The 23972-nt window shown below is 52.0% G+C and overlaps 8 protein-coding genes across 8 annotated transcripts; 5 read left to right on the forward strand and 3 right to left on the reverse strand.

Moving 5' to 3' along the window:
* Positions 1–1715: 1715 nt before the first annotated feature.
* Positions 1716–3857, forward strand: ABOM_011352 (Zn(II)2Cys6 transcription factor; the record flags this gene model as incomplete). The annotated part of the gene is made up of 4 exons (XM_022538480.1): positions 1716–2464; positions 2528–2999; positions 3112–3558; positions 3654–3857. 4 exons carry the CDS (start codon positions 1716–1718, stop codon positions 3855–3857), a joined length of 1872 nt encoding a protein of 623 aa, XP_022383649.1.
* A 566-nt stretch (positions 3858–4423) lies between these two features.
* Positions 4424–4872, forward strand: ABOM_011353 (uncharacterized protein; the record flags this gene model as incomplete). The annotated part of the gene is made up of 2 exons (XM_022538481.1): positions 4424–4509; positions 4563–4872. The coding sequence occupies 2 exons, from the start codon at positions 4424–4426 to the stop codon at positions 4870–4872; spliced, it is 396 nt and encodes a 131-aa protein (XP_022383648.1).
* A 235-nt stretch (positions 4873–5107) lies between these two features.
* Positions 5108–8052, reverse strand: ABOM_011354 (monooxygenase; the record flags this gene model as incomplete). The annotated part of the gene is made up of 4 exons (XM_022538482.1): positions 5108–5985; positions 6047–6653; positions 7115–7135; positions 7624–8052. The coding sequence occupies 4 exons, from the start codon at positions 8050–8052 to the stop codon at positions 5108–5110; spliced, it is 1935 nt and encodes a 644-aa protein (XP_022383651.1).
* Positions 8053–8797: 745 nt separating this feature from the next.
* Positions 8798–10099, forward strand: ABOM_011355 (MFS monocarboxylate transporter; the record flags this gene model as incomplete). The annotated part of the gene is made up of 1 exon (XM_022538483.1): positions 8798–10099. One exon carries the CDS (start codon positions 8798–8800, stop codon positions 10097–10099), a length of 1302 nt encoding a protein of 433 aa, XP_022383650.1.
* A 327-nt stretch (positions 10100–10426) lies between these two features.
* Positions 10427–10756, reverse strand: ABOM_011356 (YciI family protein; the record flags this gene model as incomplete). The annotated part of the gene is made up of 1 exon (XM_022538484.1): positions 10427–10756. One exon carries the CDS (start codon positions 10754–10756, stop codon positions 10427–10429), a length of 330 nt encoding a protein of 109 aa, XP_022383653.1.
* Positions 10757–11452: 696 nt separating this feature from the next.
* Positions 11453–12559, forward strand: ABOM_011357 (isopenicillin N synthase family dioxygenase; the record flags this gene model as incomplete). The annotated part of the gene is made up of 3 exons (XM_022538485.1): positions 11453–11785; positions 11832–12132; positions 12192–12559. The coding sequence occupies 3 exons, from the start codon at positions 11453–11455 to the stop codon at positions 12557–12559; spliced, it is 1002 nt and encodes a 333-aa protein (XP_022383652.1).
* Positions 12560–13014: 455 nt separating this feature from the next.
* Positions 13015–13914, reverse strand: ABOM_011358 (putative short-chain dehydrogenase; the record flags this gene model as incomplete). The annotated part of the gene is made up of 3 exons (XM_022538486.1): positions 13015–13529; positions 13583–13831; positions 13884–13914. The coding sequence occupies 3 exons, from the start codon at positions 13912–13914 to the stop codon at positions 13015–13017; spliced, it is 795 nt and encodes a 264-aa protein (XP_022383655.1).
* A 260-nt stretch (positions 13915–14174) lies between these two features.
* On the forward strand, positions 14175–23797 carry ABOM_011359 (putative polyketide synthase; the record flags this gene model as incomplete). Its single annotated transcript, XM_022538487.1, has 5 exons — positions 14175–14624; positions 14714–15082; positions 15786–16559; positions 16615–23325; positions 23381–23797. 5 exons carry the CDS (start codon positions 14175–14177, stop codon positions 23795–23797), a joined length of 8721 nt encoding a protein of 2906 aa, XP_022383654.1.
* Between the last annotated feature and the right edge of the window lie 175 nt (positions 23798–23972).

Here is a 23972-nt window from a genome sequence, read left to right on the forward strand (position 1 = left end):
GCGGTAGGTATGATTATAGTTTGACACGCTAACGGGTGTTTCATCGATAGGGGTATACGGCTGATATGATTTCGCATCTGGATTCCTGTTTGGGAATCCGTATGCGATATCTCGTCCATGATACGTTCGGCGGAACCTGAAGGACTAGATATCAAGTTAACATTGCGTACTGCATGTGGAGGCATAGAGCAGTGGAAAGTGTAGATTTCTGTTTTCTTAAGCTGACAGCAAAACGGAAGATTAGCATCATTGCCATGAGCGAGATGCACCTATGCATCTTGCAGGTCTTCCATGAGAATGGCTTCCAAGGTGTAACCCTACAGGTCATCTACTGTGAGTTCGAGGCGAGTAGGGATGAACGTGGGACAGGGCTTGTGTCCGGAACTTTATACCAGGATGACGCCACTACCCACTAGGTTGAATAAGCATAGGAGTAATCTGCTCAAGCACACGCAACAAGAGAAAGGCCAAGTTGAACGTAGCTACCCACTCCGTAATGGAACCCTTGATGTTGATACCACCGTAAAGAGGACCAGCCATGCACTGCTCAGAATCAATTTCGATAGCTTTAGCCACGTGGGCAATAATCGGTTACCTTTATCAACCCCGACACAGAATACATTAGTTCCTGCAGAACTTGAAGCAGAAGATCCGAAGATAATGTCATGATGATAGCGATTCGTCCTTCAACGACGGATAATATCCTAGGAGTGGAGCATCCCAATGCCGAGTCCATTAGCGCTGACAGGCCGCCAATCCTTACTCCAAAAGGCAACTCGCGCTTGCAAGTATTGTCCAACAGAGCTCCCATTCGCCAGAAAGAGGCCAAAAAATGAATCCGAGCCAAGACGCCTGGACCAAGCAGGTGTAGCGCTGATGTCGTTCGTGAGGTTGGATCAGGCCACCACTATGATTGGTGCTGGGGCAAGCTACTGATCCGGCCACGCGGAGAATTGGGATCCACTCAGCCCTTCGCGTGGATATGGGGTTCTTTCGCACATGTACTAGTACTTATTGCGTATGTTGGTACTAGGCAGAAGCGTCAGGGACCCAGTTACCAACAGAACGCTGATGGCTACGTAATTCTCATATGACTGTAATCGGGTCCTCGGTGGTTTATTAGGTTCTTGGCGTCAGTCCTCACACCTTGGTCATTTTTGAGATAGGGTGGTTGTGTAGTCAAGATCGATGCCGCATGAAATGTGACATGCGTCCAGACTTGCAATTAGGATCCATCGGTTACTCTGTCAATCGTACACAATGGATTCAGTTATTCTCGGGATTTCCAAGGGTGTGGTACAATCGGTTCCCACGTGGCGATTTTGCTGCCAGGGCCTGATTTTCAGGCCCTTACATTATCTTCAGCCTCGAAGTTAGATGAGATGCTCCACTGCCGTAGTTAAGAATAGAGATAGAGACACTGACTATATCTAGTTTAGATTTGATATTCAATTGAATGTCCTTCCACCGCGCTTCTACAGATCATATAGATCCTAAGGGCCAGGTCTTTCCCAGAATGGTCAGCGAGGATTCTAGCTAGGGAAAGCAACTGTGTGGCCATTCCATCAAAAAGTGCTTACTTTACGCTGGTGAGATATGATAAGCTTTGAAGCCAAATTGGCACGCCTTATTTGCTGTTCTTAGAGACCACGCCGTACGCCGGTCTCCCTTTAAACTGAAATTGACGGGAGATCCCTGTCGAACGCAGCCCTATAATGAAAGCGCCATTACTCCGACCACAAGTCCCGATGGGCGACGTCACAACAGAACCAACAAAGAGCCGCCGGCAGAATAAAGGGCTCGCCTGCGAAGAATGTCGTTCACGTAAACTCAAGTGCGATATGAGCCAGCCGCAATGTAGCACCTGTCGCAATCTGGGTGTACCATGCATTACAAATACGGCGCGGCGACCTCGAGGCCCGAGGAAGGGTCATGTCAATATCCTGAGATCGCGCATAGGTGGGGTGATTCTTGTCTGTGAACTGGGTGAGGAGAGCTTTCTACTAATCCGAAGTACAGCATCGCTCGAGCGCCAGTTATATGAGAATTCCGAGGCCCAACAGAGCAGACGAGAAAGCTCAACGTCCACCCAACAGGTATTGGAGATAGACCAATCAGGAAATGTTGATATTGGCGAAATTGAAAAAGGCAGCGTCGTACACTCACAGGACTCACCGGATGATTTCTTTTTGGATGCGCAGTCCATCGGACTCCTCAAATGGCCATCGGCAATCCCTTCATTGGAATTGGAGAGCGAATGGTGCAAACATCTTGAACCCTTCCCGGAGTGTACCTACCAATCCCCAGCGCTAACCCCACAAAGCAATATACCCAAGTCCGTGTCAACTGCATGTCCGATGGACGCCAGCATAAGCCCACTGGAACTGGGCTCCCAGGCTATGACACCGCAATTCCTGCCAATTCAGCTTCCCGTGCAGCTGTCAGCCCTAGAGCGAGCAGATCTGTAGGGGTTATAGGCCATGTTAAACGTTCAGAAAAGCAGAAATGAACTAACTGTCGGTCACAGAGACGACCTTTTCTTCGACCGCGCTTACCCTTTTGCTCCCATCATCCACCAGCAGCGGTACTATGCGCGGGCAGCCCACGAGTCAGGCGCCAGAGAGCCCTTAACCACCTTACAATATGCCATGCGAACGCTGGCCGCATCAATGGGGAGTCAGTTCCAGGGCGTCTTACCGCTCTTATACACTCACACCTGCTGCTTACTGGACGTGTGGGAGCAACATATGCCAAACGAGGCTCTTCCCATCGAAGTAGTGCAGGCGCGGCTACTTCTGGTCCTCTACGAGATTCTAAAAAGCAACCCCAGCAAGGGATGGATTAGCGCTGGTCGCTGCTTTCATCTCGTCCATCTCTTGAAGCTAGATCAGATTGACAACCCGAATACCTGGCAGACATCCAGTCTTTCCTGGGTGGAGATCGAGGAGAGACGGAGAACGTTCTGGACAGCATATGCGCTCGATCGCTATGCGAACCTCGTCAACGGCCTTCCGCTGGCCATAAACGATCAAATGGCAAGTGATAGGCTCCAGCTCCATCACCCAGAAACGCAACCAATGTAGCTCACGAGTAACTGACCACTGTACATAGATCCTCACCCGCCTGCCCGCCCCAGAGGCGGCATTCCGACATCAACAGTCTGCTACGACCGAATATCTGGCCCCGGCCATGGCGAGAAAAAGCGATCAACAGCTATCATCCTACGCGAAATCGATCGTTATGCTTACCATCCTTGCACGCTGCCTCTCCCACAGAAACCAATGCAACGTGGAACGTATCATGGACCCTACATCCCAGGAGTGCATCGCCCGCCATCGAGCACTTGACATCATATTGAGTCAAGAGAGTGAGACGACATTGTCCAGCGCTACGGCCGATTTCGCACCGTCTGACCCCACGTCTATTTTTATCGACATGTTGACCCAAGTCGCAGTTTTGGTGCTCTTTACTGCTTTGAACTCGGTACCTGAAGCCGCAGAAATGTACCAGGACATGTACGGAAGCTACGAGACCAAGGCTGCTATAGCGACGGAAAGAGTGCTCAGCCAGGCACAAAAACTATCCCAAATAGGGTCTTTCAAGGCAAGATTAGTCTCCCAAGAGTTCTCAAGCATTTCTGATGGGAATGTTAGATTCACCCATTCACACCGATCGCGCTGTTTATCTGTGCCGAGCTTTCGCGCTCATGCAAGGGGTTCAGCCACAAGTCCCCAGCGCAGTTGAAGACCATTTCTGCCGCCTTGAGTAATATGGCGCCTGTTAATAACCTTGCCAGGATGCTGGAGCTTGAGATTCAGCGTAATGCGGAGATTGTGCCAGCAGCTATAGGTTTCTGAGACTATTATGTATCAGTGATTATTCTTGACGACCGTATTTATCTTGTACAAAATTCCATGTTCCAGCGACATCTCGCCAGGATGCCAGGCTGAAGTCACACCTGCCTACAGTATATATTCCTAGTTGGAACACATCATCGTCAATGCCATATTAGCAAATAGTCTTCTTCTTCACCAGTCCTCACTTCACTTAACGTAGCAGGGACCTCGTATTTCTAAGCATACCCGTGGTATTGCCCGAGGGCTATCCCCGATGGCAAATTTTGAGAATCATGACGCACCATGAGCCAATATAGGCAACCGATAAGTAAGAATCCAGATGGATGTGTCTGAATATCTGATAGGCCTAAAGCAGGGCTGACCAAAAAGAAACTCCGAAGGGGTCGGCCGAGCCCTTATGTCCGAGGTCGGGATATTTACCGTTTTCGACAGACCCATATCCTACATATAAACCAAGCCCTACACTGCGTTCTTGCAATTCATCGGAATACATCCACAAGACTCAGAACAGCCCCAGTTATCAAATATCCATTACTTCACAAACAAATCCACCCAAACAAGTCACAATGACCCAAAAGACCGTTTTCCAGGGAGACGCAAAGTCGGAGGCCCACGTCTCCGTGGCCTCGTCTGTCTACTCCGAGAAGCAGGGGTAAGTGAAGGACTCCACATGTTTATGCCTACAAACTTTAACAGAATATCTAGCGCGTCCTGTACTGTGCATGGGCCGTCCCAGACACCTCATCTAGACCGTCAACTTCAACAGCCCCAAACCAAGGAGATCCTGCAGGCACTCTCCGTGGCTCTCAATGATATTGCGGATGAGCGCCAATGCACCAAATGTGCGGTGGAAACTGCCTCGGGCCTCTTGACGGGGTATGTCCGCGAGGTGAAAGCGGCCAAGAAGAATGGCCAATATTCCAAGGAGGAGAGGAAGGCGCTCAAGAAGGAAGTGAAGGCTTTGGGTAGGGGGGTCAAACGCGATGTGAAAGCGTTGTGGTTGGAGGAGAAATAGGTCTCGACGTGTAATTAGATATGATGACTTTCTTATGTTTATTGGAGTCGGGGCGTGTTTGTGGAGTAATTAATGTGGTTTCCCTTCGCTGTCTGTCTTCCAGGGGATTTGATTTACTTAATTGGGCTTCCTGAGTTCTACATACTAATTGGGCGATATGTAATCTTTGTCTTGATATTATAGACACACTTAGAGTTTGTAAATGAAGTATAAGACTCGAAATAAAAAAAAATCATTACGCCGGGTTGCTACCATTAGCCACGCTCACTCCATTGTTGCCCTTCGTCTTCGTCGACGAATGCATGCTTTCCCTGTATTCGCGAATTGTATCATCAACCATAGCAGCAGAGTTAAAATGCCATATCTTGAATGAACGATCCTTGACCTCTTCAAAACACGACTCGGTCTTGACCCGCTTGGCCGGATTAGCCCACTCCGGTTGTTGGAAGAGATCGCAAACGCGCCGACTGCTGTTGACCAGCCATTGTGTTCGTGTCCGGCGGATCTTATCATATGTCTCGAACGCAGCCCGCAATACAGTTGCTTTGGATGTGTGATGCTCCCGAAGATCCATGATAAGCTCGGACATCAACGTGGACATGCAAAGCGCATCTTCGATCCCGAACGAAGCTCCGGCACCGTGGTGGGGGCTGGATGCATGCGCCGCATCACCCATCAGGCATACCCTCCCCTTGTTGTACTTGGGCACTGGGTATTCGAACAGGTCGAAGAGTGCCCACTGGTCTAGCTCTTCCGGGAACAGTTCGACGAGGTTGCGGACCGGAGTACACCACCCGGCTAGTGCTTCGGACACGTCCTTGCGAGACGCACGGGCCGTCGTAGGCTTGTCTTGTGGCCAGTCGTTAGGGTCGGACGCCACGACGGTGGCCCCTATTGTGTTTGTGTTGACGGGGTAATGGATCAGATGTGCGTTCGGACCGACGTGCATGTGTTGGCGGAAGGTCTTGTATTCGCCGATCGCTGCGACGACCTTGTCCATGGGGATTAACGCGCGGTAAGCGACCTTGTGTGTGTATTGGGGGAATGAGGCGGGATTATCCAGACCGAGTAGGAGCTGTCGCGCTCTGGACTTGATGCCGTCGCATGCGATGACTAGACGTGGCCATTAGCCGGGCTGGAACAGGGGTAGAAAGGACACACAACGAAAACTTACCAGCGTCAGCTTCGGCCCTAGTTCCATCAGTGAAATTCAGGTAGACCTTGTCCGCGTCCTCGTTGTCTTCAATCGTGTCCAGTCGCTTCCGTAGATGCACAACCCCCTCGGGGATGACTTTGACAAGATCCTCCAAGAACTGATCGCGGCGAACTGTTTCCCATCCTTTGACGCCGGCGTCAAGCTTTAAGAGGGGCTTTTGGTACATAGGATCGTCCTCCCGTTGCTGGCCGTAGCCGTCAATCCACCGCAGATATGCCTTGGGATCCTGCTGGTCCATTGAGACGTTGACAGCTCCACCGGAGCGCAACGCCGTCACGACGGCCGGGTTGATCTTCTCCATACATCCCACCGTGTTCCTCGTGAATCCGATGCCGGCACCAATCTCTCGAAAGTTCCGCGCTTGTTCGTAAAGCTGGACTTGGACGCCTCTCCGTGTGAGTCCAGCAGCGAGGACAAGACCGACGATGCCACCGCCGACGATGGCGATTTGTGGTGTTGTGGCCATTTCTGGTGTAGGGACGATCATCATTCGTGATTCTAGTGGAGCAGCCGGGTGACCGAAGGGGTATCCGAACCGTCCTAGGCTATCGATGTAGACTTTGCTCTATATATCGCCGCTGATCTTAATATACTGGACAGTCTGATAGATATGCTACTGTTATAGTGTTATAAAATGGAGCCGTTCAGCCTCGGATGCGTATGAGATACAAAATACTGTTTAGTTTCTCCGGGGATAGTCTTTCTCGTACGCAGGTCAGCAAAGCAACTACGGAATAACGTTCTCTGGGGCTTGTCAAAATTCGGATAACTCTTCCTCTGGGCGTTCATATGGTAGAGTAAGCCAATTCGCCTTGGCCCACTTTTACGATTATTGTCATCTTCCAAGGTTAAATCCATAAAGTTATTCCGAAGCCAGGATCAGGTGGGGCCCCAATCTTAGCTTTTGCTGTATGGTCCTATGGCTTCTATCATCCAGTTACCCCTTAATATGAGCTTTGAGGTAAGACACAGGTCGATCGGCTTCTCATTACAAACCTGAAATTAGTCATGCTCAGTAATACGTACAAGGAACTTCAGATAGACTCTCTATAGCGTAAAAGGTATCAATCCTGGCCCTTCATAAAACATCTCTATTATAGTATGTACAATATCCCACCGTGGTGCGCTACACCGTGCAGTCTGGCTAACAACCGTTCAACCTACAAACTTCCATCTAGCACGCCCGTCTGCTGAGCCACGGACAATATCTGCTCAACCACGGACGCCGCATCACGAAACTTGATCGGCACGCGATGATTCCCACCCCATTCAACAAGAGTCGCCATACGAGAATCGCAATACTGATAAAGCAGCCTTCGATGTAACTCCAATCCGGGATCCGTCAGCCCGTGAACATGGAGAGTTGGAGTTTGTAGACGATTATCCTGCAACAAGTCCACAGCAACTAGGGGCTCACCACCCGTGGTACACTGTGCAGCATCGACAAAACCGCGGGGCATAGGTAGATCAGGACGAAGCCATCTCAGCGGCCCCCGTCCCGCTAACAGCACGGCGAACCGGAATGCCGGCCAAACCTCGTCATCTTCATTCCATCGCCGCAGCTCCTGCTGTGTAGCAAGGATGCCGGCGGCCAGATGAGCCCCCTGACTGAAACCGAGTAGGCCGACCCAGTCTCCCGTCGCGCCTTGACGGTCGTCTGCGCGTCGTGCGGCGCCTAGGGAGTCTTCAATTGCTCTCACGATGTCGCCTGCGGCCTGGGCTGGGTCTTCAGGCCGTACGCGCAGCCATGCCTTGAATGGTCCGTAGTCTTTGTATACGGATGTCACGTCCGGGCCTGGGCGTGCTGGGAGGGGTGCTTCGGCGAAGACTAGTCGAAAATGTGGGCGGAGCATCCGTTCGAGGACGCGACATTGCATGCGAAAGATGCGGGCGTTGGTACCGCCGCCGTGAAGACAGAGGATCCGCGGTAGTTGGAGTGTTGAGTCGTTGGTGGGAGCTATCATTTTGTAATTTGGAATTGGTGGCTTCATACAGCGGTGTATAACACTGAACCTACATTATTGACATTATTTACTGGGATGACAGTCTTATATGGAGTTCTCGTAGACATTGATAGTGATGAAGGATTGCCATGCTTGAACTTAAACGAGGCCGCCGTACACAAGAATATATATCTTTGGCAGGAAACTTTACTGTCAGCAGGCCAGTACCTATCGTCCACCTTTATGAGTCGTCAAGTCTTACTCAGTAGATTGGAAATCGTTACCCCTATTTTCCTAAATTTTTTTTTGCTCGCAGTAACTCGACAACGAAAACAGGCCACGCCGAAGCGCGTTGGGCTGAAGTGGGGCGGCACGGGCCGTGTGGACCGCGATGATTGGCCGTTCGGAGTTTCTTTTTCATCGCTGGCGATCATCACGCGCAGGCAGAAGCCCTAAGAGGAAGATGACCAGCAAAATCCATGGATGACCAACAACCTCCGAGGGCTGCAAGTCCAAGTATCTCCGAGAGTTGACAAATGGAGTCAATTTCCCGAGGGGACCCGACCCTAATCCCGACTGACAATGTTGTATATAAAGGGAATAAGAGATTGACAGGAGATTTGGATCGTGCAAACTACAGTCTCAAGCTTGCATCAAGAATATTTTAATTATTGTTACTGCTGTCACTCCTTTCCATAAGTCTGAATTCGACCTATCCTCCGAAGAATTGGAACAGAAACTGCTGGCCCTTGAACCCGAAACTGCCATGAGCGACACAACGGCGCAGAGCGAGAAGAGCATGGATACTAAACCTCCACAGCCTCAAGAACCTCCATCCAGACCCGCTGGAGGACCATCTCCACCGCCGAATGGAGGTACCTTGGCATGGCTGAATGTCTTGGGCAGTTTCATGCTCTATTTCAACACCTGGGGTATCCTGAACACATTCGGTGCTTACCAGACCTACTATGAGTCTGGCGTGCTCTTCACGGCGAGTTCTTCTGATATTTCTTGGGTCGGCTCGATCGCAGCCTTTATGTTGCTCTTTGTGGGACTCTTTGTCGGCCCGATTTACGACCGTGGCTTCCTCCGCACACTGCTTATCGTCGGTGGCTTCATGGTCGTCTTCGGGCATATGATGCTCAGTCTCTGCAAGACCTTCTGGCAAGTTCTGCTCGCCCAAGGCTTCGTGGTCGGTATCGGCACCGGTTGTCTCTTTGTGCCTTGCGTCGCTATTATCCCCCAGTACTTCAGCACCAAGATGGGCATGGCCATGGGCATCGCTGCCTCAGGTTCCGCCCTGGGAGGTGTCATTTATCCCGTCGTGCTGTATCGGCTGATCAACGAGATTGGCTTCCCTTGGGCTGTTCGCGTCATTGGATTCATCGCGCTGGGAACTTTGTTGATCCCCTTAGCTGTGATGAAGCTCCGTGTCAAGCCCCCCAAGGTTCGCGCCATCTTGGATCCGACCGCGTTCACTGACGCCGGCTACATGACATTCATCCTCACCTCTCTCGTCGCCTATATGGGCTTGTTCGTTATTCTGTTCTACCTGTCCTACTACTCTGCCGCGGAGCACATCACCGACGAATCTCTCGCCTTTTACCTGGTCACCATCTTCAACGCTGCATCTGTGTTTGGCCGAACCATCCCCAACAAGATGGCCGACAAGATGGGTCCCTTCAACCTTCTCGTGCCAGCCTCCTTAATCTCCGGTATGCTGATGCTGCTCATGATGGTTGTGCATTCCAAAGGCGCGATCATCGTCATGGCATTGCTCTCCGGGTTTATGAGTGGTGCTCTGATCGGCTTGCCGCCCATGTGTCTTGCCATGCTCACCAAGGACAAGTCGCGACTGGGAACTCGAATCGGTATGGGTTACGCCATTATTGCTCTGGGTGTCCTTATCAGCGGCCCCAGCAGTGGCGCCATCCTCCGGACCGGTGGTGATTCCCTTAACTGGCACAGCTTGTGGACGTTTGGTGGTGTACCGACTTGCGTTGCTGGTCTGTTGTACGCTGTGATTCGTGTGGCCAAGTATGGCCCCAAGCTTGCGATTAAGGCATAAGGGATTCATTACCCTTTTGTTTCAACCGCGTGGTCGAGAGGAGAGTGCCTTGCTTTCCGGATGATATGAACTTATGACTAAAAGAATGGACTTCAGGTGATGACGGAAGGCTGGAAGTGGTTTTATGATTGTTTTCTCTATCAGTAACTTAATTAGAATATATCCCTCAGTGCATGTTTAATTAATCTCCACTTCACAGTTTGCCAATTATCCATTCGAGTCAAGTACAAGTATAGAAAAGTAGCAATCATCGCCACAAGACATTGCGCACGGCTGTAGAGTAATGGAAACTACAATAGAAGTCCAGGCCAAGACTCAATCAAATCCTCAAGCCGCTGTTCTCACGCCACATTTAAACGGTGCCACCACCGCGCGATCCATATCCCAAACTCCCGCCTCAACAAATGCGTTTTTGCTGACGATCGCGCGTACCTCCTCCTCAGTCCTCGCTCGAAACATCATGACGCTGCTTGTGATCTCCATCCTGTCGTCTGGCCCCTTGGGATGCGCTGCCAAGGTGGGGCCTGCGAAAACAATAGTTCCATCAGTGATGTATGGTTTGAGGTGCGAGAGATGGGCGTCTCGGGCGTTGGTCCACGCTTGCATATCGCTCGCGTTTACGGGGATTTGAACGAGCCAGTCGTATACTTCGGACATCTTGAATGGCTGTTGAGTGACAATTGTGGATTGAGAAGGAACTGTGAGAATTGGCTCGAGTACGGTGCCGCAGGTGCACAATGCAGTAGGTGGTGGGTTTTGTGAGTGGGAATATATTATGCTCGGTATCGTGGCAGTTAAATCTATGAATGATAGCTCTATCTCATTTTATCCTCAAATTCTATTCTTTAATTACTATTCAATGTTATTTTTGGTAGCGCATCTCCTTCACATTGGTCCTATCTTGAATTTATTCTCGCTATTTTTAGGCTCGGAGTAACCTTTCAGGGCATGCTAAATTCCTTGGCAAAGAAATTGTCGGAATAACATTATAGAGGAAAGGATCTCAAAGATAGTCCTACCAAAACTCAGCTGAGACGAACAATATTCCTTCACCGTTTTATGCTTTAGCCCCCAAGACCCCCGGAGTAATCTTTAGATCCAGACCCATGGATCGTTAGTTGTAACCGCGTATTTGGGAAGAAAGCTGACCAGGCTGACCAAACAGAGGCACGAAAAAGCCTAGACAGCAGCCATGCGACCAAAGAGCCATGTAGGATGGAGTCTTGCTTATCTGTAGTCAACTGACATTGTTCCTCATTTGCGTACAAGACCTGTATTTCTATGTTCAGACTAGAACCCCGAGAATCTACGACCCATACACCAACATCGGATAACATAGCTTATACAAGCAGAATGGGTAGCAACCTCGAGGTACCACCTACTGCAATCCCGACAGTGGACATCAGTCCGTTCCTCGATGAGAATGCCTCATCGTCGGCCAAGCAGCAAGTGGTCGACGCCATGCGCGACGCATGCACCACCTTTGGCTTCTTCTACCTCGTCGGCCACGGCATCCCCGAAGAAGACCGCCAGACGGTCCTAAACTGCGCCAAACTATACTTCTCTCTGCCGAGGGAGGACAAGATGGAGACGTGGATCGGGAAGGCTATGGGTCGCTCGTTCCGTGGCTATGAGCCGCCCGCACTGCAGGTGCACCAAGAGGGTCTCTTACCGGACACAAAGGAGGTGAGTCGTCACCATCGCAGTACTCAACGAACAGTTCTAATTGAAGAAGGGGTTCATCGTCGGCCGGGAGACGCCCGCAGACGCCCCGGAAGCTGGCACTTTCCACACAGGCCCTAACCAGTGGCCGAAGGCTCTGGCGGACAAAGACTTCCGCATTCCTGTCATGGAATACCACGCTAAGATGCTCGAAATGGTGAAGGCCATTCTCAAGGTCCTAGCCCGTGGTCTCCCCGCGCACTGGGGCTGCTCGCCCGACGTCTTCGACGAGTTGACTGTTAATCCTTCCGCTCCGCTGCGTCTTCTCTACTATGCTCCCCAGCCGGTGAAGCATGATAACCAATTTGGTGGTATGTCTCAAAGCCTTATGATCCTAATTGCAGGTTTGCAAGTCTAATAATGGACCCAGTGGGCGATCACACCGACTTCGGCAATGTCTCCGTCCTCCTTCAGGAGGAAGACACAGAGGGCCTGGAAGTCTTCTACCCGCCAACGCAGACGTGGGTTCCTGTGCCGGTCAAGGAACATTCCTACGTGATCAACATGGGCGATATGATGCAGAAATGGACTGCCGGGTACTACCGCAGCGCGCGTCATCGGGTTGTCAATCACAACATCAGGCCAAGATACAGCGCACCGTTCTTCCTGAATGGGAACCTCGACCTGAAGTGCCAGGCTTTGGATGGCTCGGGCGTTGAGACGGTGATTGGTGAACATATTCGGCAGCGCCTGATGGAGACTATTGGGGGTGAGGCCGGTAGGAAGTTGGGCCTCTGATTGTAAATTGGCAGTTATGGTGGTCATTTGTTATATTTTATGCGGAATGAATCGCTTTGAATTTCGTGACAATATGTGTAGCTGAGCTTCTGTTTCAATTGATTGGTGTTCATTGAACTAGATCTCCATTTCAAAGCTTCTACCTCTGGTAGATATAGGTTGCAATTGCATACTTTTAGCTATTGGCTGTGGGTATTGATGGCCTTTAGTGAGCCCTAGACGAAGCATTCGTTCCCTTGGGGCATCCAGAGCTTTTTTAGTATCGGTGTATCCATTTAAAGTCCAAGTCCAAGCCTGCTACATGAGATTAAATGACTTCCGCGATAACGTACGAATAAATCATACTACGGTCACAGTGACAGGAGGTAGAGCCAATGAGATTATCAAAGTAGATTCCAAAGACTATCTGTGTCCTCGAGGCTATGGTATCATAACACTGTCCATTAACCGCCTATTTACCATGGTTGAATTGGTGTCAGGTATTCGCGCACAACATTTCCAGCCTCACTGTCTCTCTCTCCCTCAACTACCCGCCGGATGGTATCGCCTCCAATACTCGGATCCTGTGCCCCCAGCCTCTTCAACAGCTCCATGTCACCACCCAAACCAGTAGCCAACAGACCCGGAGCAACAGACCACACCTTAACCCCGTCATTCTTCAAAGCCTTCGCCCACTCCACCATTACCATGTTAAGCCCTGCCTTCGAGGACCGGTACCCGACGAACGGGAGTGGTTTCGGAAGCCCTGCCGGTGGGAAAACATTCTTCGGGTTGTTAGGATCTGAAGAACCCTGCAAGGAGGAAAGACCACTAGTGATGAACAAGAGTCTAGGATCTTGCGACTTCAGCAAGAGCGGGAGAAAGGTCGTAGTCATGATATGTGCACCGGTCACATTGACATCCCAAGCTTTATTCCATGCCTCTCGAGCTGTCATGCGGCCGTCCGTGATTTGGGCGTCGAAACAAGCCCCTGATTCTCCAGTCAGATATCTTTTTCTATGTAGAGGATGAAGTTCTACTCACCAGCATTATTGATTAGACAATCGACCCGATCGTATTTGGCTGAGATGTATTTGAAAGCTGCCTCGATGGACTCGTCGCTTTCAACGTCCACCTGGAACGGCTCGATTGAGCTTCCCGATAGTTCAGCACTGAGGCTTTGGCATGCCGATTGGGCCTTGTCAAGACTGCGGCCACCAAGTAGAATATGGTATTTCTGGCTCGAGCGCAATAGTGATTTGACTGTTTCCAGGCCAATGCCAGTGTTGGCGCCTATCGTGCACACTCAGCTCTCTGCACCGTATGAATGTCCATTAGACCTTACCTGTGATGACGACAATCTTACGAGAACTCATGTTGTCTATAGTGTCCTATTTCCGATCGCACGCCGACAACATAATAAGTACTGGGGCCGGCGTAGGGCCAGGAGAAACGATATGTTGTATGGTAGTTGGGGGCCGGAAGTACTTATTGAAAAAGAAACTCCGAACAGGCGAGACACGAACAACCCCATTAAGTCGTATAATACCTTAGCCTACTGATTCCACCCCGAATTTCACATTTCCAAATTTCCCCCTAGACCACAATCCGGACACACTATACCAACACCACCAAGATGAGCGAAGTCCTAGTAATAACCTGCCCCGGCGGCAAGCAATGCTCCCGGCTCATCCCTCTCCTGTACAACAAGGGCAAATTCCAGCTCCGTCTAGCTGCACACTCTTCAGCCTCCGCTCTCAAGCTCAAAGCCCAATACCCAAACGCCGAGGTCGTGTCTGCAGACCTCCAGTCCCTCTCCGACTGCCGGCAGCTCCTCCACGGCGCCACAGCCATCAACGCCGTGCTGCCGAGTCTGCACTCCCACGAGAAAGAGATCGGCTTCAACCTGATTGACGCAGCTGTTGCCGAGTCCCGGCGGGAGGGAAACGTGTTCCGGCACTTCGTCTTCTCGAGCGTCCTAGGTACCCAGCACCGCAATCTCCTGCAGCACGATCTGAAGAGTTACGTTGAGGAACGCCTGTTTCTGAGTCCGTTGGACTGTTGGACGATTCTCAAGCCGACGAATGTGAGTTTTGCCTCTCCTAGCATCTATATGTTCTACTATGGAAGCTGGTGGTGGTGGGGGGGAATGATACTGACGAGTGAGTCGAACAGTTCCTAGACGCATACCCCGTCGCCGCACTGGCAGCACAGGAAACGCCCGTGCTGGAAAAATGGTGGAAACCAGAACACGAGAACAGCGTGATCGCTCTGGCTGATCTGGCCGAGGCGTCGGCCAAGGTATTGAATGAGAGAGAAAGGCATTTTCTGGCCGAATACCCCCTGTGCTCGACCATGCCCATCTCCGAGACGGAGATTATTGAAATCATCGAGAGGCGCATTGGGAAGAAGATCGAGCTCAGGACACCTTCTTTTGAGACGGGCGTTAATAAGCTCATTAGGGCTTTGTATGGCGGGGAGGAGAAGGGGCATGGAGAGCTGGGCCTGGGGCTGGCCAGTGAGGGTGATTTACGCGGTGATCTTGTGCGTGATACCGTTGAGCATTTGATTTTGTTTTATAATCACCGTGGCCTGAAGGGGAGTCCGAATGTACTGAGGTGGTTGTTGGGAAGGGAGCCTACTTCTGTTGCGCAGTGGGTTGATCGGGTTGCACTTCCGTGAGTTGGGTTCTTTGGCATGTATGATGGGATTGTAGATGCGTATATTAGGTATGCTAGGTTTGATTATGTTAAATGAGATCAATGCAGAGGTCTACAGGTACTGGGTTTACTGCAAGTGGTAAAGTGTAGTAGGCTGAGCAGGAGCCAGATCATCAGGAGATATCAACCTATACCTAAATATAATACTCTGCAAAGACCAAAGATGACCACCCCTGCTATACGGTACTACGTGGCTTACTATGCCAACTACAATGCAGAGGGTCCTGCAAGTCAACTGTACAGGTAGGTTTACAGAGAACTTCGTGTATATTCAAAGCCAAGGCAGAGACCCCAGGGACCCTAAGAATAAGACCGAAAAGAAACATACGAGAGGGCCAAGAAAGAGGCTGATTTCTGAGCCCTGTCGGACAATCTTTTCAAGAAGTACTTTTCTCCGGAGGGTAAGATTAGGGCTGCAGGATTCACGGCCCCCACGTGGCAAGAGCATCAGCAAAGGACCCGGAGTATGAGGAATTCAATCCAATCACCGCCTTCCGAGATGGTAGTTGCTAATACGCTCTACTCAGGATGAGGCTGGCTATAAATCAGACTTGTATATTTACACCCCTTCATTCCACAGACAGCCAGCTTCCGAGCAACATCCAGACACGAAATCTCAACTCTTCCATAACACCCTTGACCCAGCATTCAACATGGTCACTTCAACCTCTAACACCAAATCCGAGAGCCTTACGCTGGTCTTTGGGCCTCAAGATCCTAACCTCGACAATACATTCTTGCAGACGCTCCGGACGACTCTGCTCGAAACACCCGAGCTCCAGTGGATCGTAGACACCTTGACACAATTGCCGCAGGAATGGCAAAAGATTGCAGATGCCCACCCAGAGCTCGGAGCATTCCAGGGTGAGAGATATCTGGACTTGCTAGACAAATGGGTTAGAAGAGGCATATTACCCTCGAATCTGTTTCCACTCCCCAACATCCTCGTTACCCCGTTGGTCGTGACGACGCAATTGGCACAGTACACGAAATTTGTAACACAGATCAACCCGGGAATTTCATCGAACGACAGCCTTCAAGGGGCTCTGAAGCTTGACACAGAGACGGTGGGTCTCTGCACTGGACTCATAAGTTCAGCTGCGGTGGCTAGCTCCGCGAGTCTGGGAGAGCTGCAGAAGCATGGCGCAACCGCTATTCGAATCGCCACCGCCATCGGAGCGTTGGTCGACGCAGGAGATTCAGACCACGAAGACGGAGACAGATGGCAGTCGTTGGCCGTTGGGTGGACGGCTCATGCCCTGGAGAGTGGGTTGGACAGCATTGTGGACAGTTTCCCAGAGGTACTTTACCCAGTATAAGATCGACACAGATGGGACTATACTAACGGCCTTACAGGCATATGTGTCGGTCATTTCCGAAGCCCGTCTCGCCACTCTCACCGTGCTAAAGACTGACGCCCCTGAACTGTTGGAGAAGCTAAAAGATGCTGGCTTCATCTTCACGAAGACTGCCTTGCGTGGGCCCTTCCATTGCGGCAAGCGCAAGAGCCAGGCGGCTTCCCTCTTGCAACTCTTCGACTCAGACCCATCCTTCCAATTCCCACACGCTTCTCAGCTCGCCTTTGCCACGCAATCTGCTGATGGTGGCATATTCCAACTTGAAGACAAACTTCACCATGCGGCTGCCCGAGCAATGTTGACCGACAAGGCAGATTGGCACAAGCTTTTTACAGCACTGCATGAGTCGACTTCGACTCGCCCATCTCTTACTATCTGCTTCGGAAGCCAGCGCTTTGTGCCTCAGTGGTTCCTCCGCAAACTTGGCCCGAAACTGGCGTATGCTGCCGATATCGACTTTGAGTCGGCCCAATTATCCCCAGCGCTGGGTGCTCTATTAGGACCCATTGAGGATGACGCCATTGCCGTCGTTGGCATGGCATGTCACTTCCCTGGCGGAAGCGACCTGGACGAGTTCTGGGACACCATATGCGCGGCCAAATCGCAGTGCACTGAGGTGCCTTCAGACCGCATTAATTTTGATTACGCTGCCTGGCGCGAGAACGATAAGAAGAGAAAGTGGTTTGGTAACTTTGTCCGTGACCAGGATGCCTTCGACCATAAGTTCTTCCAGAAGAGTCCACGAGAAACGGTGTCAAGCGACCCCCAACATCGAATGATGCTTCAGGTGGCCTACCAGGCTGTGCAGCAGTCCGGATACTTCAACAAAGCAGCCATTGACCAACACGTTGGTTGCTACGTGGGTATCGGAGTGGCTGACTATGAGAACAATGTTGCATGTCACACACCCACTGCGTATACCGCGACGGGCAACCTCAAGTCCTTCGCTGCCGGAAAGATCAGCCACTTCTTTGGCTGGAGTGGTCCTGGTGTTACCATTGACACGGCCTGCTCGTCGTCGGCCCTGGCTGTTCATCATGCCTGCAACGCTATCCTGAACGGCGAATGCCATGCTGCTCTTGCTGGTGGTGTCAACGTTATGACTAGCCCAGAGTGGTACCAGAACCTTGATGGTGCCTCTTTTCTCAGCCCTACCGGACAGTGTAAGCCGTTTGATGAGGCCGCTGATGGCTACTGCAGAGGAGAAGGAGCTGGCGCGGTTTTCTTAAAGAAGCTATCCGCCGCGATTGAAGATGGCGATCAGGTTCTAGGTGTTATCAGGGGATCTGCTGTGAATCAAAACGCAAACTGCTCGGCTATCACCGCCCCAAGTGTCCAATCCCTCACCAGTGTGTTCAACGGCGTTCTGCGAAAGGCGAGACTGGACCCCAAGCAGATCTCCGTTGTTGAGGCGCACGGTACCGGTACACAGGTCGGTGATCGCGCAGAGTACGACAGTGTTCGCAGGGTGTTGGGAGGACAGGGTCGCGCGGAGCCTGTTTCCCTGGGCTCGGTAAAGGGCCTTATCGGCCATTTGGAGTGTGCTTCCGGTGTGGCTGCTTTGATCAAAGTGCTTTTGATGATTCAAAACGGCGCAATTCCCCCGCAGTCCAGCTTCCAAACGATCAGCTCCAAACTGAATGCATCACCGTTGGATAATATCGAGATCGCCACAAGTTTGAGGTCGTGGGCGACAGACTTTCGGGCGGCGCTCCTCAACAACTACGGCGCCTCTGGCTCGAACGCGTCGCTTGTCATCACACAGGCGGATCATGTTCAGCTTGAAGGTGAAAGCCGTAGTGTGAGAGAGGCAGTTGCCGGCAAGCGTCCCTTCTGGTTCTCTGGCATAGACGATCAGTCCTTGCGCTCGTACGCTGCAAAGTTGGTTCGATTCCTCCAATCGAGGAAGTCCAATGACAACCGCTTCACTATTGATAATCTGTCTTACCAATTGGCGCAGCAGTCGAACCGCTCGCTCGGGCAGTCGCTCATCTTTAGCTGCGCGTCCGTTGACGAGCTCGAAGTGAAACTCGCCAGCTTCGCAGATGGACGGGGCGAGCTGACCTCCGCGCAACGACAACAGTCGTCTCGTCCAGTCATTCTGTGCTTTGGTGGCCAAAGGTCTAAATTCGTCGGCCTAGACCGTGAAGCCTACGATCAATTCAAACCGCTCCGCACTTACCTCAACCAATGCCACGAGATATGTCTATCTCTCGGTCTTGAAGGAATCCTTCCAGCCATTTTTGAGCGGACTCCCAGGCGTAGCATTGTCGAGTTGCAGACCATGCAGTTCGCTCTGCAGTACGCATGCGCCAAGAGTTGGATTGACAGTGGTGTCCAAGTCACCGCGCTGGTTGGCCACAGCTTCGGGGAACTCACCGCGATGTGCGTTTCTGGAACGCTCTCGGTTAAGGACACATTAAGAATGATTGCTGGGCGTGCTCGTCTGCTTGAGATGAACTGGGGTCCGGACCGTGGCTCCATGATGGCCGTCGATGGTGATTTAGAGAGCGTTCAAAAGCTGTTGCGCGAGACCAACGCCGCACAAACGACGGAGCCACCTGTCAATATCGCCTGCTTCAACGGTCCCCGTCAATTCACCATAGCGGGAACATCGAAGGCCATGGAGGTCGTTAAGCAGACTCTCTCGAGCGACCCATCTTTCTCGTCAATTAAAGTGAAGCAGCTAGATATCACCCACGCCTTCCACTCCGCACTCGTGGATCCTCTAGTCCCCGAACTCGAGAAGCTTGGGGAGGGTTTGATCTTCCGTAACCCAGCCATTCCCCACGAGAGAGCCACTCAGGAGGCAATCAGTGGCCCTCCAGCTTTCAATGTCTTTGCCTCCCATATGAGGGACCCCGTGTACTTTGACCGAGCAGTCCAGCGGTTGGCCCAGAAATACCCCGCCAGCATCTGGCTTGAAGCAGGCTCCGGCTCGGGTGTCACAGCACTGGCAAGTAGAGCGGCAGGATCCCACGGTATGGCCTTCCAATCGATCAACATCACCAGCTCTGGAGCTGTGCAGAATATGGCAGATGCTACGGTGAATTTATGGAAGGAGGGTATGAACGTGTCTTTCTGGGAACATATCGGACAGACGTCATCTCATTCCCTTCTCCTCCTGCCACCGTACCAGTTTGCCAAATCGAGACACTGGCTAGAGCGCCGGAAGCCGGAAGTTAAGGAGGCAGCACCTGTGGCTTCTTTGCCGAAGTCGCCGGATGGACTCTGGTCATTCATGGGCTTCCAGGATAGTGGTAACACTCACGCCCGCTTCCAGATTCATGCCACCTCGGATGAGTTCAAGAAATATGTCGGTGCTCATCTCGTCGCACAAACAGCACCAATTTGCCCTAGCATGCTTCAACATGTTATGGCCAGGGAGGCACTAGCGAGCCTACTGGAAGACTCGGATATGATTCCCGAGCTTGAGAATATGGAGAACGATGCACCGCTGTGCCTTGACGAGTCTAAGTTTGTCTGGCTTGATGCGGACAGAACTGATAGTGAATCGACTAGCTGGGACTTCCGCATCACCAGTGTAGACAACGACAATGCAAGAGACAACGCGACCCAGCATGTTTCAGGGCGGCTGTTGTTCCGCTCTCCATGTGATGCCTCAAAGATCTTTACAACATGTGAACGCCTGGTAGATCGACGACGTGCTCTTGCGCTGCTTGATGGACAGGAGGCGGATCAGGTGATTCAAGGCAGCCGTAACATCTACAAGGTCTTTGCACCCGTTGTGCAGTACAATGACGATGCCTATAAGGGCTTGCAAAAGATCGCCGCTACTAGGAACGAGTCAGCGGGTCGCATCGTCATGCAAGACGCAGCACAAACTATTCTCAGCGTGGGGCTCGCAGACACCTTCTGTCAAGTAGCTGGTATCTATTTGAACTGCATGGCCGAGTGTGAGGACGGCAAGATGTACCTATCGAACCGTGTTGAAAGGTGGATCCGCTCCCCAGACGTCCCACTGGACTCGCGACCGGAACAATGGGAGGTGTACGCGATTCATAATCACCCCTCTCCCAAGGAATATGTAAGCGATTTGTTCGCCTTCGACGCGGCTACCGGCCAGCTGGTATGGGTCATACTTGGCCTTCATTTCGTTGAGGTGTCCATCGCCGGCATGTCTCGTCTCCTCGGACGCTTTGCTGGCGTCCAGCCTGCACAGCAAGCGCCAGCTCCAGCTCCGGAGCCCCTTCCAGCGCTACCCGCTATTGCCTCCCCTCCTGCAAAGACACCTGCGAACAAGTCCAAGCCCAAGACCTTTACCAGCTCAGCAGCACCACAGAGGCCACAGGCAAAGCCGAAGAAGGCTCCTGGACGTGATGTCTTGGACGGTGTCCGGGATCTATTCTGTAACTTGCTTGGTCTCGAACCGGAGGATATCCAACCTGGTTCAGATCTCGTGGAGCTGGGCATCGACTCGTTGCTAGCCATGGAGGTTGCTCGCGAGGTGGAGAAGGCGTTCAGCATCAAGTTCGAACTCGAAGAGCTCATGCAAATGACCGATGTTCGGAGCTTAGTGAACTGCATTCAAGCCAACATGGGTGCATCTGACTCCTCCGCGACAGATGAAGATCTGAGCGATGACTTCGAAGAGATTTCAGGAGATAGCGGCATCCAAACTCCGCCGAGTGAGCCTGCTGAAGATGTGAAAAGTGCCATTATCGGCGGTGCGCTGAGTACTGGAAAACTGCCTGCTGAATTCATCATCGATGCTTTTACTGAAACCAAGCTTCTGACCGATCAGTTTATCGCGCAAAATAACTTGTCTGGCTATTCCAGTTACGTCCAGCCAAAGCTGACTGAACTAGTCGTGGCGCACACACTCGACGCCTTTGAGCAATTGGGCTGCTCCCTTCAGTCTGCGCAAGCGGGTCAGACCATCAAGCGCATCCCCCATCTTCCCAAGCATGACAAGGTCATGGCTGTTTTGACTGGTCTATTGGAGAAGGCTCGCCTGGTCGACTTGGATGGCTTGACAATGACTCGCACAGCTGTACCTTTGCCAACCAAGTCCGCTCTGCAGCTGCTCCAAGAACTCCTGCGCGAATATCCCGAGCATTCCTATGATCACAAGCTCACTAGTCTGACCGGATCAAGACTCGCAGACTGCCTGAGTGGTAAAACAGAAGCCATTCAGCTGCTCTTTGGCAGCGCCGAAGGACGTGAGCTTGCTGCCGGTATGTACGGAAAATCACCAATCAATGTGGCCTGGCTTCGTCAGCTCCAGCATTTCTGGCAGCGCTTCATAGCCCAGCTCCCACAACAGCAACAGGAGCCGATTAATATCTTGGAAATGGGAGCCGGAACGGGCGGCACCACGGCAGCTCTGTTACCACTGCTCGCCAGCTCTGGTGTCCCCGTCCGCTATACCGCCACCGACATCTCACCTTCACTGGTGGCAGGCCTCCGGAAACGTTTCAAGAACTACCCCTGGATGAGCTTCGAGGTTATTGATATCGAGAAAGCCCCACCCACCAAGCTTCTCGAAACCCAGCACGTGGTCCTGGCAACGAACTGTGTACACGCTACTCACAGTCTGGCGGTGACCACCAAGAACATCCACAGAATCCTTCGTCCCGACGGCTTCCTCATCATGCTGGAAATGACCGAGGCCGTGCCATGGGTCGATTCAGTGTTTGGACTGGTAGAAGGCTGGTGGCTGTTCAATGACGGCCGCACCCATGCCCTCGCTCAGCCCGACCTCTGGCAGCGGACATTGCGTGCCAACGGATACGGCCATGTCGACTGGTCCGATGGCCAGCTCCCCGAGAATTCGATCCAGCGCATTATCATCGCTCTTGCGTCTCCCCAAAGCCAAAACTTGGTATCTATATGTCCCCCAGCTCCTTCGATCTCCACGGCTGACTTTGCTGCGCGTCAAGTGGTAGTGGACTCCTTAGTCCAGAAACACACCCTCGACTTTACCGCCCCTACCTCGCTCTCAACATCCCAAACAAATAATGATTCCTTTCGCTGTGTGCTGGTGACCGGTGCCACCGGCAGTCTCGGATCTCATCTGGTTGCCCATTTCGCCGCACAACCAGACGTTCGCAAAGTCATCTGTCTAAACCGAGTGAGTGGCTCAGACGCGACAACTCGCCAACTTGAGGCGCTGCAGTCAAGGGGCTTGGAGCTCCATCAAAATCTCGTGTCGAAAGTAGAAGCAATTGAAACCAACTCCTCAGCGCCCATGCTCGGGCTTTCCGTCACCAAGTATCAGCATTTAGTCAATTGTGTCACTGACGTCGTCCACAACGCATGGGCCATGAGCATGACCCGCCCAGCGCGTGGCTTCGAGCCCCAATTCAAGGCCATTCGCAATTTGATCGATCTTTGCCGCGACGCTGCCTGTCAACGGCGACCGGGTATGCAGAAAATCGGGTTCCAATTCGTCTCCTCCGTGTCCGTTGTGGGCTGTCACCCTTTCCTGGCCAACAAGGCTCGGGTCCCAGAGCAGAGAGTCGACGTAGCCTCTGCCCTGCCGATGGGGTACGCAGACGCCAAGCTCATCTGTGAGAAGATGCTGGATGAGACGCTGCACAGACATCCAGAGCACTTCCGCACCATGTCCGTGAGGGTCGGGCAAATCTCCGGCTCCAAGGTCAACGGGTACTGGAATCCGGTGGAGCACCTGGTACACTTGTTCAAGTCGTCGCAGTCCCTCGGCGTGCTCCCGGATCTCGACGGTGTATGTTCTTCTATTGACCCTACTTCTCACTTATCTTTGCTAACGGTGTCAACAGGTCTTGTCATGGTGCCCAGTCAACGACGTAGCCGGCACACTTGGAGATCTCTTACTAGGAGACGAACCTGCGTATCCAATCTACCACATCGAGAATCCCGTGAGACAGTCCTGGCCCGAGATGATCTCAATCCTCTCCGATGCATTGGACATTCCATCAACCAAGATCATTCCATACGATGAATGGCTCCAGCGTGTCCGTAGCTGTCCTCCCAACATTGCGACATCGGAGAACCCAGCGGTGCGGCTTATCGACTTTTTTGAGACAGACTTTCTGCGCATGTCCTGTGGGGGAATGATCCTCGATACAACACACAGCAAGGAGCATTCGGCGACGTTGAGAAGTTTGGGTCCGATTGACCGCGAGCTGGTCATGAAATATATTCGGGCGTGGAAGGTTTCGGGGTTTTTGTTGTAATTGGTTTTGTATAATTCGAATGGCGAGAGGCGGTGGGCGAAGGGGGTTTACTATCGAGGTTACCGGCCCTCCGTATATACGGGAGGCCGCTACACTCTTTACATGCAGTTACAGGCAGGCCTGACTCAGCGGCGTTTGGCGTATATACGGCTTGCTAGTTCTAAACTTCTCATAC

This window comes from Aspergillus bombycis (assembly GCF_001792695.1).
Source record: "Aspergillus bombycis strain NRRL26010 chromosome Unknown contig00169, whole genome shotgun sequence".
NCBI classification, from domain to species: domain Eukaryota; kingdom Fungi; phylum Ascomycota; class Eurotiomycetes; order Eurotiales; family Aspergillaceae; genus Aspergillus; species Aspergillus bombycis.